We start from the raw sequence: 19,696 nt of genomic DNA, 5'->3' as shown, positions 1-19,696 counted from the left end.
TTAGTTTTCTATTATTTACAGCTGATTGAAATTTGAAAAGCCTGAAGTGCGGCCGTCACGGTATAAGTACCCCCACGAAAGCAAGTTCCATGAGCAGGCAAGTGTTTTCTTTCACTTCAAGAAAAGTTCCACTTGTAATTCGAGCTTTTATCTTCCGTATTTATTTAACGATAGTAAGTCTACAAACTCATAGTCAAGTACCTAACCACATACATTTCTAACATCAATTATATTGATGACTTGCACGGTATGACTAGAAAACAATTTGTTTAGCTAATGAAGACGGAATGTCGCTTTGTAGGTACCTATTTTCAATCCGTTTCGATGACGTTGTCTTCTTCCGGAATGTTGGCGAATATCCAATCGAGCGACCGTGGACTGGAGGAGCAGTAGTTGTACGAGGCAGCCAACCGCGGATCGTTGGCTTCGTAGATTCCGATGTCGGAACACGTGCGGAAGTTTTCCTGCGGTCCACAGCCCATTTTTCCGGTGCCGTCATCGCAGTAGCCCCAGTTGTTTCCTAGTGGAATGGGAACATAGAAAATGAAATGAGTTAATAATGAACATGTGCAATTTTTGAAAGCAAGGCTATCTTCGTCACTTTCCATTTCAAAAAAAGTTATTGAATCTTTAGCGAGTCGCGGCTCGAAACCTTCGTGTTGATAATCCAGATCCTTGCACTTCAGCAAAGTTCATTGTAATACATTTCTGATAAAACTGCTACCGATAAGCAAGTAGAGGCATTAGAGCTTCAAGGTTTGTAACGTATTCAAGTGTCTTTCAACAATCTTCCATTATGTTTCGTCCTGGGTCATGCTTTAAACTCGTAAGAGAGTTGTCTGTGAAAGTTCTGAATCTATCAAAATGAAAATACCAACCCTTAAAATTCACAGTGGAAAATTTTATACTGATTATCAAAACTTCTGCACCTATGCTGCCGTGAATCGCAAGTCAGTCCCAACTGTAAAAAGCTTTTCACTACGATATCTTTCCGAGAAAAATATAAAGATGATCAAAACAAGTTTCGTTTTTGTGTTTCACGGTTCGAAAGTCTGTAGTGGGACTGATATGCGGTTACTTTTCATTATGGGATTTGCTGTTGTTTCCTAATTTTTCCGAACAAATCATATTATTTCATTAGTGCAGCTGAAAGACCATTGGAAGAGATGTTGAAAACTGAACTCAACTCAATTTTGACGAATATGCAGATGGGATTGACTTTCGATTCACGGCAGTATGTATCTTTGATGTAGAAGCAACATTGAAACAAGAATTTTTAACAACAAATTTTCCGTAATTTTCCTTTTGGTTTTTATTTCCACATTTTTCACCGATTTGAGTGAAACTTCAACAAAACATCAAAAAATCATTCAAGTTTCATAAAATTCCTCGATTTACCAAGTTTACCGGTCAATTCTGCATATACGGATGTCCCGTGGGGTTTGTCCGAAGGTACTTTAACACCTTTTCATGATTATTTTACTCAGATCGAAAGTAATTACATTTCAACTGAACCTAAATTCAGACTTATTCCAGGTTTTTTCCAAATTATTTGAAATCATCGTAAGGGGTCGTCCATATACCACGTGGTCATTCATGGGGGTAGGGGGGGTCTGGCCAAAGTCCACAATTCATACAAATTTTAAAATTTTTGTCTGGACAAATGATCACGATGGGGACAGGGGTGGTCTGGAATCCCAAAAAAACTATCCACGTGGTTAATGGACAGCCCCTAATCAGTTTTGAAGTCTTTGGAATAGGTTTCTGAGGCATCAATTGGAGACATAAATTGGAGCAGCAGTGAGCACAAATCATACCATGCGTCACATCGTTCTTTAGGTGATGTATATTAAGTTAATATTTGAAACATACGGTCATCGAAGGGTGAATTAAGCATGAGCATAGATGACCGTACAATTCATAATTGCTTCTCCGTGATTGACCAGAACAATGGGAATGGCACAAGAAATCAAAAGATGGAGCTTGGCAGTAGCTTACCATCTTCAGTGTACAATTTCGAGAATTACAAACATTACAGAGTCAATAACGGTGCCGCCCACATCCTTACGGTCATCGGGGAAGGGAAAGAATGTTAGTGTGATATTCATTTCATTTAATTAGTTAACATCTAAACAGGTAACACTGATTCAACAATTTCAAATCTTCGGTTCTGCTCCACGCTCGCTAAATCGATACGCACTTGATCCGACTACCTAGCTCGCTGCGCTCCACGCCTTCTTGTACCAACCGGATCCTAAGCGAACACCATTTTGCTGTCCGGCCTTCTTGCAACATGCCTTGCCCATCGTATCTTTCTAGATTTGGCCACCTTCTGGATACTGGGTTCGACGTGGAGTTGGGCGAGCGCGTGATTCATGCTTCGCCGGCACACACCGTTTTCCTTTACAGCGCCAAAGATCGTACTAAGCACCTGAACTAGTCGACTACCTCAAACGTTTCCCCGTCTATCGTAACATTGCTACCTAGGCGAGCCCTGTCGTGCTCGGCCCCACGGAAGATAATCTGGGATAACACTTTGTAGGCCGCATGGTTGGTTTCCATCGCCCACAGTACTGACGAAGACATTTCCTCCGTTGTTCCATCCTTCATTGCCTATGCTCTCAGCGCCATTCAGGTGTCCATCGAAGTGCTGCTTCCACTTTTCGATCACCTCACGCTCGTCCGTTAAAATGCTCCCATCCTTATCCCTGCACTTCTCGACTCGCGGCACGAAGCCGTTGCGGGATGCGTTGAGCTTCTGATACAACTTACGTGTTTCTTGAGACCAGCACAGCTATCTCCTCGCACTTCGTCTCCTCCAGGCGTCGTTTTTTCTCCCGAAAGAGGCGGGTCTGCTGTTGCCGTTTCCGTCTTTAACGTTCCACGTTCTGTCGAGTCCCGTGCTGCAACATGACCACCCGCGCTGCATTCTTCTCCTCCAGAATCCGCCTACATTCCTTGTCGAACCAATCTCGACTCCGGCCCACGCACCTGACGTTGTTCCCAGCTGCATTGTGTATAACTGCTTTTACTGTCTTCCAGCAGTCCTCAAGAGGGATTCCATCCAGGTCACCCTCTTCCGGTAGTGCAGCCTCGAGGTGCTGTGCGTACGCAGTTGCGACATCCGGTTGCTTAAGCCGCTCTAGGTCATACCGGGGCGGCCGTCGGTACCGTACGTTGTTAACGTCGGAGAGTTTTGGGTGCATTTTCACCATCACCAGATAGTGGTCAGAGTCGATGTTAGCGCCACGATAGGTCCTGACGTCGATAATGTCGGAGAAGTGCCGACCATCAATAAGAACGTGGTTGATTTGTAATTCTGTCTGTTGTTGTTTGAGAGGGACTTTAACCCGAAGGTCATTAGTCCCTATGTAATCCTGTTTGCTGTGGTGATATCCAGGTGTATCGATATGGAAGGCTGTGCTGGAAGTAGGTGCTACGAATGGCTATATTCTTGGAGGCGGCGAAATTAATTAGTCGTAGGCCATCTTCGTTCGTCAACCGGTGGGCGCTGAACTTTCCAATAGTCGGTCTGAATTCCTCCTCCTGGTCAACCTGAGCGTTTAGATATCCGATGATGATTTTGACGTCGTGGCTTGGGCAGCTGTTGTTCTCGCGTTCGAGCTGCGCGTAAAAAGCATCTTTATCATCATCAGTGCTTCCGGAGTGAGGGCTGTGCACGTTTATTATGCTGAAGTTGAAAGACTGGCCTTTGAACCTCAACTTGTACATTCTCTCATTGATCGGCCACCACACGATCACGCGCCTCTGCATATCACCCATCACCATAAAAGCTGTTCCCAGCTCGTGTGTATTGCCGCAGCTCTGGTAGATGGTATGATTACCTCTAAACATTCGCACCATTGATCCCTTCCAACACGCTTCCTGTAACGCTACGATGCCGAATCCGCGGTCCTTCAGCACGTCGGCGAGTATGCGTGAGCTTCCGATGAAGTTGAGAGATTTACAGTTCCACATTCCGAGCTTCCAATCGCTAGTCCCTTTACGTCGTTGTGGTCTTCGCCGATTGTACCGGTTCGTATTCTCTCGTTGATTATTTGTTGCTTGATGTTTTTACGGCTGGCTTGCAGAGCCTGACACCAACCCCCTAGATTACTCGGGATAGGAGTTGCTGGGCAAGAGGCTAAGGACCACTCAAAGGGGTATATTTTATTCCTGAAGGTTCGCGAGGTACCAGTGGTAAGCCATGCCCAGCTATTTACCGTGCCATGTTAGTGTGATATCTATTGTTAATAAAGACTGAGCATACCTCTGCATCTTAATGGTTGCTACTGGAAGTAGTTTTTGTTAGTTGAAAGGTTTCGGAAGCTACACAGTCTGGATTCACCTTGGTAAGAGATGCTATTCATGTAACCTTGTTTGTTGGAATTTCTAAAGGGCGAACACGAAATTATTGCGACACGTTACTCAGGGCATAACTTCTCTACCATTGGGTAAAAATAAACCAAATTTTGCACACTTTCTCATTGATGTGTATTGTTTACATGCTGTCAAACTCGAAGTCGTGTTTTTCGATTCAACGAAAATGGAGGTGAACCAACGCGAATCGAGAGAACAAATTCTTTCCAAACACCTGGAACTTCCTGACCTGTCGTACTGGCAGTTGGGAAAAATGTTGAACATTCACCATTGGGGGCCCAGTTAGCCGTAGCGGTAAACGCGCAGCTATTCAGCATGACCAAGCTGAGGGTCGTGGGTTCGAATCCCACCGGTCGAGGATCTTTTCGTAAAGGAAATTTTCTCGACTTCCCAGGGCATAGAGTATCTTCGTACCTGCCACACGATATACACATGCAAAAATGGTCAATTGGCACAGAAAGCTCTCAGTTAATAACTGTGGAAGTGCTCATAAGAACACTAAGCTGAGAAGCAGGCTCTGTCCCAGTTGGGACGTAACGCCAGAAAGAAGAAGAAGATTCACCATTCAACCGTCTCCAGAGTGTTAAAGCGTCAAGAATGCAAAGAAGAGAGCTGGACCACATACATACAAGGTAGAGAACTTGCCAAACCGCGATGAGCGGCAACAATCGACGGCTAAGACGCGGGCACGGAAGCTCTACGAGAATATGCTGACAAAATATGGCTGCTGTGTGATGGACGACGAAACGTATATAAATGGCGATTTTAAGCAAATTCCGGGGTTGGTGGTTTTCACCGGCAAGAGCAAGTTCGATGTGGAAGACAAATTTAAGAAGAAGAAAATGTCGAAATTCGCCTCCAAATATCTCATTTAACAGGCCATCTGCTCTTGCGGACTAAGGAGTGAGTTTTTCGTGACAAAGGGCTTAGTAAATGGCGAGATCTACAAATCTGAGTGCCTCGAGAAGCCCTTTCTTGCAGCAGCACGACGAAGCTCCGCTATTTTGGCCAGATTTGGCATCATGCCACTGTTTTAAAAGTGTCCTGGAGTGGTATGAGGCCAATTCTGTTCATTTTGTTCCAAAGGACATGAATCCGCCAAACTGTCCGGAGCTGCGCCCGGTGGAGCAGTACTGGGCAATAATGAAGCGGGAACTTCGGAAGAGCAAGAAGACAGTTAAATACGAGAAGGACATGTTAAGAAAATGAAGAAAAAAAAAATTGAGAAACTGGTACCGGATGACACTGTAAAAACTTTGATGGAGGGCATCAAGCAAAAATGCCTTCAATTTTACACTCAAGGCTCCATCGATTAACTTTTCTTTTGATTTTTGAAGTAAATATATGTATGAAACTACCCTAAAATTTTGGTTTGATTCTAAACATTATAAGAAAATTGGCATGACATTTTCGGTGTCGCAATAATTTCGTGTTCGCCCTTTAATGATTTTTAGCAAAATTAGTACTCGCTTTTGAAATAGGGGAACTGGTGGCAAAATGAACAGGGGTGGTAAAATGAACACCGCGCCTCTTACGAAGGAAAAACAATTTTTTAAATGGATTTTTATCACGGGATTTTTAAAAATTAAAACTGACGTAACTTTTAGCTCGTAAGTCTTAAGGTTTTTCAGTGAGGTGTAGATCTCTATGATATGATGTCAAATTTGATACTTTCAAATTTCTTTTTGTAAGGTTACAATCCTTAATGGATATATTTTTGGATTTGCAATGAAAATAAACCAAAATATTTATTTTGCTCACGTTATTTTGTATGAAGTTCATTTTTTCTGCAGTAGTTTTTGGAGCAAGTCCCTGAACAATTATGTGCCTGGGAGAATCCCCAGAAAAATTCTTCCTTGTCTAGTTGTCTATGGAATTCTTGATAATTAATTTCATGGAATCCTTAAAAAAAATCTAATTTTATTCCTAAAAGAATACAGTGTCTCACCGATTTTGGCAGCAAGGCGTGAATTCTATGTAGTCAAATCTGGGTGTTAGGCATTTTTTTAAATTATCGGACAGGTTTGGGCCGGAGGTTCTCCGATTTGTATGAAATTTTCAGCAGAGGTAAATCTCGTGGATACATGACCAAAAGTGAAACTCAAAAAAATCATAGTGGCCTATTTTCCCGGAAAACTCTAGATGAATTTTCACGATTTCCCTATATACCTCAAACTTTAAAAATTCATATCTCCTGAACTATGCTTCGTAGAACAAAAGTTTTTAAGTGAAATCGAAAGGAAATTTCCTCAGCAATCTATTAAAAATATAAAAAGAAAAACATTTCCCGGAATTTTTTTACAATGGAGAAAATGGTCGGAAAAATAGCGATAAAACTATCGTCTGTATCATGACAAATTTTCAAAAAAATATTTTTTGTTTCATCAATCCATACTCTAACTTTCGTTCATAGACGCCAAAGTGGTATCTTTTACCGTTTAGGCGACCGAACTGAAAAACCGATGATCACCCGCGCACTTCCTATAGGAAAATGTGTTCTAGTGTGGGCCTCATAATCGTGCGCTAACGGCGGCAGTAATTTACACGCATTGCAAGTGTAACGCAGTGAACAATCTTTCCCTTTCCAGTCAGAAGAAGCTTTTCGTCAATCGGAGTACTCTCCATTGGTCAGTTAGGTGTTTTGTGTGCCTTTTATCAGCAACGTTATTTAGTATTGAAACTAACTGCCTCTATGGGAGCCGCCCGGGAAGTTCTGGTTACAATTAATCATTATGCTATCGTTTGAAGGATCAAACCACAAGATCCAATTTCTTTGAACACCTATCAATTTATTCAAAACTAGTTGTCCCGGCAAACTTCGTCTTGCCATCAAGTAGGCTGTTGACAAACGCTGTGGATCGTCACATACAAAATGACAGTTCCGTTCTCTCTCGTTTTCCCTACTTTTCGGTGAATATCCTAGGATTTCTATACATGCAAACACGTCGGAACTCTTGAGGAACAAAACGGAGCAATTATCATTCAAATACGTTGACCCGTTCGTGAGCCATTTCGTGACATACAAACACCACTCCATTTTTATTTATATAGATAGATATGTTGTTTCGACCAGGACGTCCTTCCTACGTTGTATCTTTTACGATCCAACGGACGACAAATCAAACGAACGACTTTCACTTAAATTGATTTATTACCACTGAAAGGCCTACTCGGTGGGGAAACGAGAGAAACTACATTCTTACAAATCAAATGAATGTGCCTTATACATATAGGCGCACAATACGGACAGACAGAACATACAATAATTATTCGTTACGCGCGTTCGCTTCTCAATACAGTTTGGGGCTCTGATGAGTTGGCGCCAACTTTAGAGGCTGCACGCTGACTGGCAGTGGAATATTCCACATCAGGCAACAATGGAACAATAGATAGCGTCCCTGATTGTTATACAGTTGATTGATATTATATACATACACGGTGTGTTTCGTAGAACAAGTTTATTACAAAAAAATAGGTAAGTCTGAAACTTCTCCACAATAAAGTCAAGGTTTCTCGCGTTCATTTTCTGCTAAAACCAAAATAATCGGTCGGGGGGTCCAGAGTAATTTTTTTTTTGTTTTATTTCGAGAGACTTGCACATATCTTTGAATTTGCCTATCTATGTGTTTATGTACATTAGGGCGGTTCAAAATTTAAAAAATGTTTGAGAATTCAATCTCACATATGTTCCTTACTATCCTTACTATAAAAATAGTGTTCTGTGAAATTCGCAGCTTTCTAGGTGGTGATTTAAGGTGGCTCAAAGACAATGTAGGTTTATATGGAAATTACTATGAAGAAATTTTGAGGTATGTTCCAAACACGCTTGTACTGTAATGTAAGTACAAACTTATTATCCCATTGTAAAAGCTCATTCTTCAAACCATAATAAAGAAATTTGCTGAAGAGAGAAATTCAATTCGACAGATAGCAGAAGAGATATTCATGAGTTTGTTTGCTATTATTTAGCAAACCCGGCAGCTTCATTTTTTCAGCACAAAAATATATTTGAATCGCTATTACTTTTTTGTTTCTCTATATTTTTCCACCATTTTTTCACAACTTCTCAAAAAACTCTTTTACTTTTGGAATCTATGTCGGTATTGACCATTGGTCAACTGGTTTTAAAAATATTTCGGTGTTCCTTGGGAGACCGACACTTCCCATATAAAATTTCAATATGATGTTTTAAGAAGTTTTCAAGATCTCGTTACGGCTAGAGTGGTACCAAAAACATGAAAGCTCATTGCTCAAAAACAGTTACACCGATATGTTTAATTTCTTCACAATAGACTTTCATCAAAGTTTAGTTTTGAAAAGCGAATAACCGAATATGAGAAAAAAATCTGTAGCCAGAAATAATTACGAGAGTTATGGCTATGCGTTGGTCTCCCAAGGAATTTTGGAATATCTCCGAATATAGATGACCAATGCTTAAAACCGATACAGATTCTGAAAAAAGAGAGTTTATGAGAAGTTGTAGAAATTTTTTTCAAAAATATTGAGAAACAAAAAAGTTATCGCGATTTGAATATTTTGAAAAAATGAAGCTGCCGGTAGAGGGTTTAATATGCGGTTATAGTACTGCAAACAAGTACAAAAATCCCAAACCCATTTTAGCCTCATGATGTTAGTTTCTGATCTTTTCATAAGCACTGTGCCATTAAGAAAATAACATAAAGAATATAAGATTTGAAACTTCTCAAATACCATCCAAATTAGCGTATTTTTCAGCACCATGGGGCAAGTATATTACATGCCTTATAACCAGATTTATCACATGCGAAGCCCTCTACTAGTTAATTCGAATAATTGAAATTGTGTTGTTTGAAAGGCGGATAAGTCACTTTTGTATCTGAGTAAAAAAAGAAATCTCGCATAATTTATGATCTCGTCCTAAAAGCCATAGCCTGTTATTACTGAGCAAACGAATGGATTTACACTTTATTTCAAAATGCTACGACGAAGAGAAGATCCTCCTCTGCCTCCCAGCGGTGACAGTTTTTATTTTGGTCCGTTTATCTGCTTAATAACAATGAGCTACACACTCGGTTATCAATGGTTTTATGGGTGAATATACATAGAAGCCAAACTTCGAATTTTCAATAGCACAAGTCTAGCGAAGCAGACAACCGGTAACTCACTGGTCACTCGCTGGTGGCAACTAATCAATAAAATGTTCGACGCTAAAGGTTGTCAGGTTCTCAAGATACAAATCTACAAACAAGTTCTAGAAAATTCGAGGTTTGATATCGATGCCTCTTCACCTATTAAAAATATTCCCTAATAACTTCTATGATGTATTGATTGTATGACCAATTTAAGTACGATTTTCAAGGTTTTACGTGGACAATAACTAAAATGACGTTTGAGACAGTTTTGCAATTATGCGTATATCATATGTCATATATGCTTATTACAGCTCTTTTGAGCAAGAACAACTTTACCTTCCAAGCCAAGGTGTTCAAATGGTTTGATCTTGCAGTTTGTCCCGTATCTATGTTCAACGCAATGTGTATCGGTACAAAAACACATATCCATGAATACCGTAATCCGGGGTAACATTGATCATTTTTCTGAATGTTTCTTCAATATTTCGTTTGAAAATGCAAATGTCGCAGGTTTTATATTTTTAAAACAAGTACTGCCACCCATAGCTCGCGACTATATACTGTATTTTGTTTATTGAAAGATTTAAGCATGTTAAAAAAATGTTTTAGGTGATTTTTTGATTTAGTTGATATGGGGTAACATTGATCACCTATATAAACAACGCTTGGTAATACTGAAAATGTCGTTACTTACTTAAATCATGGCCCCTGAAGTCGAATATGAAGGCCAAACGCTTGCAAGTCATTTACTTTTTAAGTTATTTTGAAATTAAAAACACCTCGAAACCTCGCAATACGCCTAAAGGTAGGCAATTTCCAAAGGAAATTTTACATTCTTAACAGTAATTCGGTAATGTTGCTTAATTAAGCATACTTATAAAAGTTTTGACAACGGAATCGTTTTCGGCGATGTCATTTTTAGTAAGAATCACATTTTCCTTGCTTATATCGTTTGCAGAACTTATATTAGACATGAATCTTCGGTAGTGTCATCCTAACCAATCAAAATCATTATTTCGAAAAGTTGACAAATTTACGCATAATGTAAACGCAATTTTCACAAAAATATTAACAATTATTAGCTCATGAATATAAAAAAGAGAAGCACCATTCATGAGTTGGAAATGTTTCATCAATAAATGATAATACGAACTTTTGATGAGGTGAGTCATTCCGATCAATGTTACCCCCGCTGATCAATGATACCCCGGATTACGGTACTTCACACAAAATAAAAAAAAAAAAATGTTCTGGACCCCCCGACCGATTATTTTGATTTTGGTCGCAAATGAAAGAGCAATGTCTAATTGTTTTTAGTTCGAAATTTCAGACTTACCTATTTTTTTGTAATAAAGTTACTCCACAAAGACACCGTGACTTACAAATACTATACTGTATTCTTCCAAGTAACAATTAGAATTTATATCAAACATATCACTTTGTATAGAAAACAAAACTGAAAATTTATGCGCGCGCTTTTTGGTTCATTATCTAATCATTTGATAAATTGACCAAAATTAAAAAAAAGCAAGTAAATTACAAATAGCACTTTATATATGCTTAAACATCCTTAAACTACTTGATACTGAGGTCAGTACCTATTACCTATATCATTACCAATATAATTTATTGTTAGCATCGTTTTCAATGAAAGACTGTTAGTCTCAATAGTAAAGGTTACGAAAAAAGGATATACAAAACACCCAACAGACCAATGGAGAGTGTTCCGATTGACGAAAAGCTTCTTCTGACTGAAAAAGGTAAGATTGTTTACTGCGTTACACTTACAATGCAGGTAAATTACTGCCGCCGTTAGCGCACGGCTATGATGCCCACAATAGAACGCATTTTCCTATTGGAAGCGCGCGGGTGTTCATCGGTTTTTCAGTTCTGACGCCTAAACGGTAAAAGATACCACTTTGGCGTCTATGGACGAAAGTTAGAGTATGGAAAAACAAAAAAATATTTTTTTGAAAATTTTTCATGGTACAGACGATAGTTTTATCGCTATTTTTCCGACCATTTTCACTGATCATAGAGCCATTGGATTTTTTGGACACCTGGCAGATAAAACTAAACGTGGCCGAAGGATTTCGGGAATGTTCCTGTGGACAGAGATATTCCGGTGGGTCACTGGGTCAGGCCGGGTAAAAAAGTGCTATTTTTTGGGACACTCCAAGTTATCTTTATTTATTTGCAACGACAATCATTTTAATCTGCATAAATTACACTTTTACAAACTAGAAATGTGTGCAAGTATTCTGATAAAAAAGTGTTTTAAACCTTTAAGTGTTCGCTAAGCGGTGAGAGTTTTAGTGTTTTTGCTTTCACTCAGGCCTATATGTGTTGAAGGAGTTAAACAACTACAAAAACTATCGTGATAAAAAAAAATCTTTACTTTTGATGCTTTCATTATAATCGCTTTTACTGACCATTGCCATCCTATTTCGCCAATTTACGTAGCCTATCAAACTATGTAGCAATATTTCATTCAGTTGCCTGCTTTTTAAAACTTCTCCTTCACGTTGAGCGAGCAATGGAATCAGAATCGTGTATGGTTCGATTAGTGTTTTTGTGTGGGAATGCAGAGCACTCCTCGGTTTCTATAAAGCAAGTAAAACGTCAACAATTTCCTCCCATCCCCAAATTGACCTGCATTCGGACGCAGCTGGCACCAATATTGTTTGTTATAATAATGAGAGCACCAGTACTTACTAGAGATGGTCGGGTCTCGGGTTTTCAAACCTGTTCTTGCGGAGTAGCAACGAAATAAAATTTGTCGGGTACGGGTTGGGTTCGTGTTTGAAATATGTGAAACCATGTGACCATCTCTAGTACTTACATATTGAAGGTGCTACTGATCCTGAGTAGCGTCTCTTAATTCCCTGTGTAAATATAGCTGTTTTTGCGATAACGGAGTAGCAACTGCGGGCGGTAAATCATGCTAATGCTCATGCCAAACTGAAAATCATTTTCAACGTGTTGCAAAAAATGGGAAGAAATTGTTGGCAAAATGGGGAAGGCACTATATAAAAAGACATGCAATGCAAAATCTCTAAAAAATACGTTTGGAGATTTTCTAGAGCAATAGTTGGAGATGTGCTTGGTGGGATTCTTGGTAGAAATTTGAAATTTTAGAATCAAACTTTGAAAGTTTGCTTACACACACAATACATTTGAATGAATAAAAGCAACAAAAACATTATTGTAGAATTACTGTAATTTTTACAAACAAATCCAAAGTGCTTGAAAATCAACAGTCATTATTATTATGCAATTGCTGATTGAACAGCAAATATAAATAAATTATAGGGGAAGACGGGGTAAGAGCGCCCGCAGGGGTACGACGATGTGACCTTCAGTTTGGCATGAAAATGGCGGTTTTCTCAAAAGTTCACCAAGCACTTTCCATAAACATAAGATTTTTTTTACATTCCGAACCATTTAGGGTAATATTTACATTACATTTTTCATAACAAATATCAAAAACAAAGTTTCTGCTCGTCGATATTGAATTTGATCTAAATTTAACAGATGCTCACTTAAGGATTTCGGGAAGGATTTTTTTGTAAAAACATTACAAATTACCCGTCGATGCTTGAACAGCAATGTGAAATATGCATCAGTGAAGTTAAAAATGAATTGTAAATATTAAGCTTTGAAATAAGGCCATAGTTCTGAAAATTGCGCTAGCGGGGTAAAACCGACCACTGTTGACCACCACCCCTAATTTATACCAAATAAAATGTTCTTCTTCTTCTTTCTGGCATTACGTCCCCACTGGGACAGAGCCTGCTTCTCAGCTTAGTGTTCTTATGAGCACTTCCACAGTTATTAACCTTCGGGTTGTCGCGCTGTTGTACTTTGTACAACAGTTGTGATTTATATGCTATCATTTTGCAACAAAGATATCTATCGACACCAAACCAAAATGTATTCCTCAAGAATCTGATTAAGAACAATACTCGACGGTTTTTATTTACAGTATGGCCCTTTATAATACGGTAAAATCAACAAATGTACATGGAAGTCGCATAATAATGAACGAACTATGTACGGTTCGAGAAAACCACAGTTTGAAATCGTTATATCTTAAAATTCAGATAATATAGAAACTTGGGGTCTTTATTAAAGTTGTTCTGGAGGCGAAGCGCTATCTGATGGTACCTCATTTAATTCGGAATTTGACCGCTAAGTGGCACTAGTGGGCATGGAAGTTTTACTTTTGTTTTGCAGATATTTCAGGATCCTGACTATTTAGAAGGATGTCGTCTTCGGCAAAGTTGTTTAGTAAGTTGAGGACTATTATTTTTCTAGCTAGTTGATTCCAATTTTTTCCACTAGATATCTCAGGAGCCTGACCACTTAGAAAGATAGTGTCTTTGGTAAAGTAGTTCAGTAGCTCAAGGGCTATCATTATTTGAGCCAAGAAATAGGGTATTTTGCCACCAGACGGCGCTAGTGAGCATGAAATTTTTGTTTTGCGGATACTTGCAGGATCTCGATTTTTCAGACAGGGGCCTTCGGCAAAGTTGTTCAGAAGTTCAGGGACTATCATTATTTTTCAAAATCTTGAACTTTAAGGATTAAATAAAGAAAGAACTTGAGCTACTGAACAACTCTGCCTAAGACAGCATCTTTCTAAGTGATCAGGCTCCTGAGATATTTGCGAAAAAAATGTTTTATGCTCACTAGCACCGCCTAGTGGCAAAATTTTGAATCAACTAGCTCAAACAATGATAGTCCTTGCGTTACCGAACAACTTTGGCGAAGACGTCATCTTTCTAAGTGGTCAGGATCATGAGATCTGAGATACAAAAGTTTCATGCTCACTAGCGCCGCCTAGTGGCAAAATCCCGAATTTCTTGGCTATAATAATAATAGCCCTTAAGCTACTGAATAATTTTGCCGAAGACGTCATCTTTCTAAGTGGTCAGACTCCTGGGATATTCGCAAAACCAAGGGTGTTGTACAAAGTACAACGCGCGACTACTCGCGTTACAAAAATTCGCGTGACGACCGAAAGGTTAACTGAGAGCTTACCATGCCAATGACCATTTTTGCATGTGTATATCGTGTGGCAAGTACGAAGATACTCTATGCCCTGGGAAGTCGAGAAAATTTCCAATCCGAAAAGATCCTCGACCGGTGGGATTCGAACCCAAGAACCTCAGCCTGGTCATGCTGAATAGCTGCGCGTTTACCGCTACTGCTGGGCCCCTACCAAATAAAATGTCTAAACCATTTTAATAGTTGTAACTACGTTGTACATTACTATTCAGTAAAATGATATCAATTTTGTTTGATATCAAATTCAAGCCAAATCCGCATATTTGTTTTCCAAAATATGATGATAAGTATATATCTTCCTCTTCTTCTTTTGGCATGACGTCCACACTAGGACAGAGCCTGCAAGTATATATCTAAGTTTTTTTTAATTAATCAATCCCAAAATCGATTCAATATCCACGTTAATCAAAGTAGAATTCATAAAACATTATACATTTTAGAATCACAGGGAACTAATATATTTTTTCCCCAAAATTGTGCATGAAAATCGTGGTGGTCGCTTTTACCCCGTAGGTGAGCGGTTTTACCCCGTCGCTAAAAATAATCACGATAAGACATCACTTTTTCCAGCTTCAAGAAATAAATAAATTTTTACACATACAGCACCTGTGATATTTTTTGATCATGCCTAAGGCTTCAAAAAACGACATGCTGCGTCGAAAAATGATTTATTGATTCTCGATTTTGACATATGAATTAAATTACTTAGGCGTGCGGTCTTACCCCGTCTTCCCCTACTGGTAGGTCAGCACAAGAACTGAAAACTGAATCTGATTTTCAGCAATGAAACTTTGGTGTGTAAACTCCATTAGTAAAATCAAGGTTTAAAGAATTAGACTGCAATATTTTGCCTGTCTAGTGGCTTAAAATCATTACAAATAAAATAAATTATTTACTTGAATTTTCCCCAGTCCATGTTATCAATCAAATCAGGCAATTGTTGGATGAAGCAAAACTTATGTTTTCAGTATAACCTGAAAACCACGGATAAATTACTACCTTTACGGATTTTACTCTCTGCTGAAACCTATTGAAAACCTGTATTCAAACTAAAAGGAGATTCATTTTTTCACGTATCGTAATAATCGTCTTAACTGATTTGCGGAAATTGTGGATGGTGAAGTTAAGTATTTAAGAATTATGTTAGATACAATTTAACATTTTCAAAATCAAATTGAGGGTATTCAAGCTCTGGTTGGATAGAAGGTTAGAAATGTTAGGGGGAGATCCCCATGGTCAAATCGAGATGGTGCATTAGAAGAAAAGAAAGCTATTATGAAGTGCAATGTTTGCGTAGAATAACCCATCCTTGAAATATTCATGCCTTTTAGAAAAGGTAGAGATGTTTGAAAATCACTTGAAAGTTGACGTATCGTCTTAAATTTGAGTCCAATAAGAAATTGTTCTGAATATTTAAAAATAGTTTGGATCACGCAAACATGATCGAATTTATTCATAATTTGAAAGTATGAATGTATTTTGTGCCATATTTAAAGTGAATGTGTGGACAAACTTCAATTTTGGTCAAGCACCTCCGTTCATCCCCCCCTTTTTTGGGAAAGCTTGATTTGTTATGTGATATCTTTGTAATGTTTGCACCAGTGTCTCAAAATACATTTATTTTTCATGGATTCCATCGATCATCGTATCGAACATGCAATAAAAATAAGAAGAATGGACATTCAGAGCAACATCGTAAAATGTGTTGTTTTTCATAATATGTGAAAGAGGTTTTTGTTGGACATCTTGCAAACTAAGTTAAACTCAAATTCTTCTTTTAAATGTTGCAAATACATTATATTGGATTATTCCTGGCTACGAATACTATTTCTGGAGTACAAACATTCGATGATATATAAATTTACAGAAATCGAGCCATTTCCAGATTGTGTTCGGTATTGGGAGTCACATTTTATGATTAGTAAATTTGCTACTAAAATACATCAGCATAATGTAATGTCAAAATTCATATTTATATTTCCAAATTTATTTTTGTACGCTACAAAAAATGAATTTAAGTAACAAGATCACATAAAACCAATATTTTTGAAATTATGAATTTAGTGGCTGGCTTATTTAGTCCAGTACTGGGGGATTATGCTAAACGACCTGCAATGTTCACACGGTCCATAGTTATGTCAAAATGTTTATTATGCCGCCAAATGTTTGATTATTTGAGGTTTCAAATTATGCCAAATGGCAGTTATGCCAACTTTCACATACATAGTTCAAAATTCTACCTTCTCACAGTTCTAAATTAAAATGACTAATGATCTGCCCACTTCTAGTTCATTATTCGTCATCCCATATTTTAATAGATCAAACAATTTTACAGCAATGTGAACTCAAGCGTTGATTCCCATTCTTGCTAAGAAATCACGTCAACACTATGACCCAACATTGATAATGATAATTTTTCGTCACTGAGCATTCTACTTTAGGCTGAATCACAACTTCCCAAAGCACACCTTTTCCTTCTAAAGCCGATCAAACCTCGTCAAAAATCCGCGCAAACATTACTCACCGGCGACGTAAGTCCACTGCAGAACACAGTGTTCGCACACCAAATCCGCCGGTAGCTGCAGCTGCACGGTATACTGCGTGGCAGCCGTCGAGTTCAGGTACCACTTTCTTCGTCCTTCGACGTCCAACAGTTTGTACTGCTCGTAGCACTCTTCCGTTTCTCCCCCGGCCACGCCCAAGTCGCACAAGTTGAACTCAAAGTGTCCCATGTGGTTGGCGGTGAGCAAAGCCTTCACCGAAATCACCGCTCCTTTGGTGTAGTTCCGAACGATTTCACCTTGTCCAAAAGGTCCTCCAATCTCGTGAAGCCTTGGACGAGCATTGGCGTAGTTATCTCCACAGAAACCACACTTGCCCCCATTTTGCTGCCATTGAACAAAGTAACCTCCGCAGAACAATCCATTGTCATCGTAGTTGGCTGGGGCACGCGAATTGCATCGCCACCGAGAGCCACGTGCTATCGGATCCAGAACCATGCCATGGCCTTGGGCTAATGATGGCAGCAATGCCACCATTAAGGCCACCGAGATGCTCACCAGAAATACACTTGAAATGGAACACATTTTTACCTTTACTGCGGTCGGATTGGAACTGGCAGCCCGAATGCAGGACACTTTTATATACGGGAACACTCGAAGGGATCGCTGCTATCAGTTAGGTATTGTGCAGGAAGACGAGTCACGCGTCCCCATTACGGCAGGCACCCATTATTCACGGTGCCCTGGCAGACCGTTGTTATGAATAAAAAATGCCTATTGAAGTCAGGGCTCGATTCTTGATTTCATTCTGCAATTCTGGGTAAATTTTCCAACAAATCTCTAGGAGGAATCTCGGGAAATTTAGTTTTGAAGCTAAAAACTTCGAAATACAAACCAATATATAAAAAATTGACACGAATTGTAAAAAAATTAAGAATTTTTTTAAGAACTGGAAGAATTTTGTTTGCAGAGTCGCAGAATTACCACCAGAATCGAGCATTGTACTTAGCATTTGACAGACATTTTTTTCATAACAACGATCTGTTGAGACACCGTGACCCAATACTGGGGGATAATCTGTTGTCTTCGCATGGTGTGCGAACTACCACACTTCAAGAAGGTCGGTTCGCGCCCGTTTAGATTCGCAAATTATTTTTATTAGTTTAGAGCAAACACCACCGGCGATAGGTACATGCGGGGGTGCGTTTTTTGGGGGATTGTTTTATGATTGTGACTATTTACTCAACTTGGCCGACCTGCTCTGACTGGGAAAGTGCTGTTATCACTGCTTGAGTGCCGTCTCTATGACAATCTCGATGGCAGTTTGCTGAATGGGCTGTTAGTATTTGTCGTTTTTTTGCAGTTTGCTGAAAGGCCAACATTTCACATGAAAAATTATGTTTTCTGCATAATGCTCTGCAATATTGTTCTGCATAAAAATGGCCTTCTTTATAGCATTGCAGTCAACTCTCCCTTTCTCGATATTCCATATCTTGATATCAAGTTAGAAAACCATAGCAAAAGTTGGTTTTCATGGCTACCTCGATGGTCCATTATGCTATCCAATGACACTGATTTGATAAAGCGTTAATTTTATATAGACTTTATGAACTTTGTCAAATCCGTCTTTTTTTGGAGAGGAAGGTGGGTTAATTTACTGCATATAAAATCACGCGAAGTTCTCATAAAATGATTTTGAGAAAAATACTACATATGTTAAATTACGATCCCGAAATGTTGTATATGAAGAAAATTGAAAATTTGTATATATAGCGCCTTTCCCACCGCAGTGTACTTTCAACTTTAGTTTTAAAGCCACCATCAATTCAGCAGTTTGAACAGCGAATTAAAAAAAAAAACGATATATACTAACCGCAAGGTGGATTGCTCATGTGTTTTATTGAGGATGTGCGGTAAAATATTTCATTTTCCAAGTGAAATGAAAACAAGGTCAAAGGCACTTTTCGTATATTAAAATCAAGGATGGCAACGAAAGTATTTCATTGGCTCGGTTAAGACAGGGCAAGTGTTAGAAAGTCAATAGAAAAACTCTTTATTAATTGACTCAAAAAGCTCAATCAAATGTGGAAGTGTTCATAGAAAGCTAGCTGAAATCACATTAAATACCCTATCTTGTTCATTTGCGCCTACAAACAAATGAAGAGGTGATGCGTAGAGACCTAGTGTTCATAGCATTTCTTAAGAATTTGTCGCACGGAAAAGATTTGATCTGTTCTCGAGCGGCTGTCGATGAAACCCGTTTAATAAGTAGTCGTCCATGAACCACGTGGTCATTTATGGTTTGGCTAATGACCACGGTCCATTTTTTAAATATTTGTACAAAAGAACACGAGGGAGGAGGTGGGGTGGTATGAATATCCATAAAACAATGGCCACGTGGTTTATGAACTGTCTCTAACTTCTCAAGAGCTCATAGTTTGCTGTAAGTTATAAACGACACAAAATAATCTGGGAAAGCACAGTTTAAATTGTTTGTACAGCTAACTCTCCCTTATTTGATATTCCGTATCTCGATATCGAGTTAGAGAACCATAGTAAAAGTTGGTTTTCATGGCCACCTCGATGGTGCCTTGAATCGCATTTGCACTGGTTTTGTGTTCTGTAACTCGATAT

The 19,696-nt window shown here is 38.9% G+C and overlaps 1 protein-coding gene across 1 annotated transcript; it reads right to left on the bottom strand.

Moving 5' to 3' along the window:
• Positions 1-138: 138 nt before the first annotated feature.
• LOC5577450 lies at positions 139-17,702 on the bottom strand. The gene is made up of 2 exons (XM_001663326.2): positions 17,086-17,702; positions 139-520 (listed from the first exon to the last, which is right to left on the bottom strand). Exons 1-2 carry the CDS (start codon positions 17,645-17,647, stop codon positions 312-314), a joined length of 771 nt encoding a protein of 256 aa, XP_001663376.2. The 5' UTR covers positions 17,648-17,702; the 3' UTR covers positions 139-311.
• Positions 17,703-19,696: the final 1,994 nt, after the last annotated feature.

Source organism: Aedes aegypti, chromosome 3, assembly GCF_002204515.2.
Source record: "Aedes aegypti strain LVP_AGWG chromosome 3, AaegL5.0 Primary Assembly, whole genome shotgun sequence".
Taxonomy (NCBI): Eukaryota; Metazoa; Arthropoda; class Insecta; order Diptera; family Culicidae; genus Aedes; species Aedes aegypti.
Note: the sequence above shows the minus strand (reverse complement) of the source record. Positions and strands in the feature narration are given on the sequence as shown.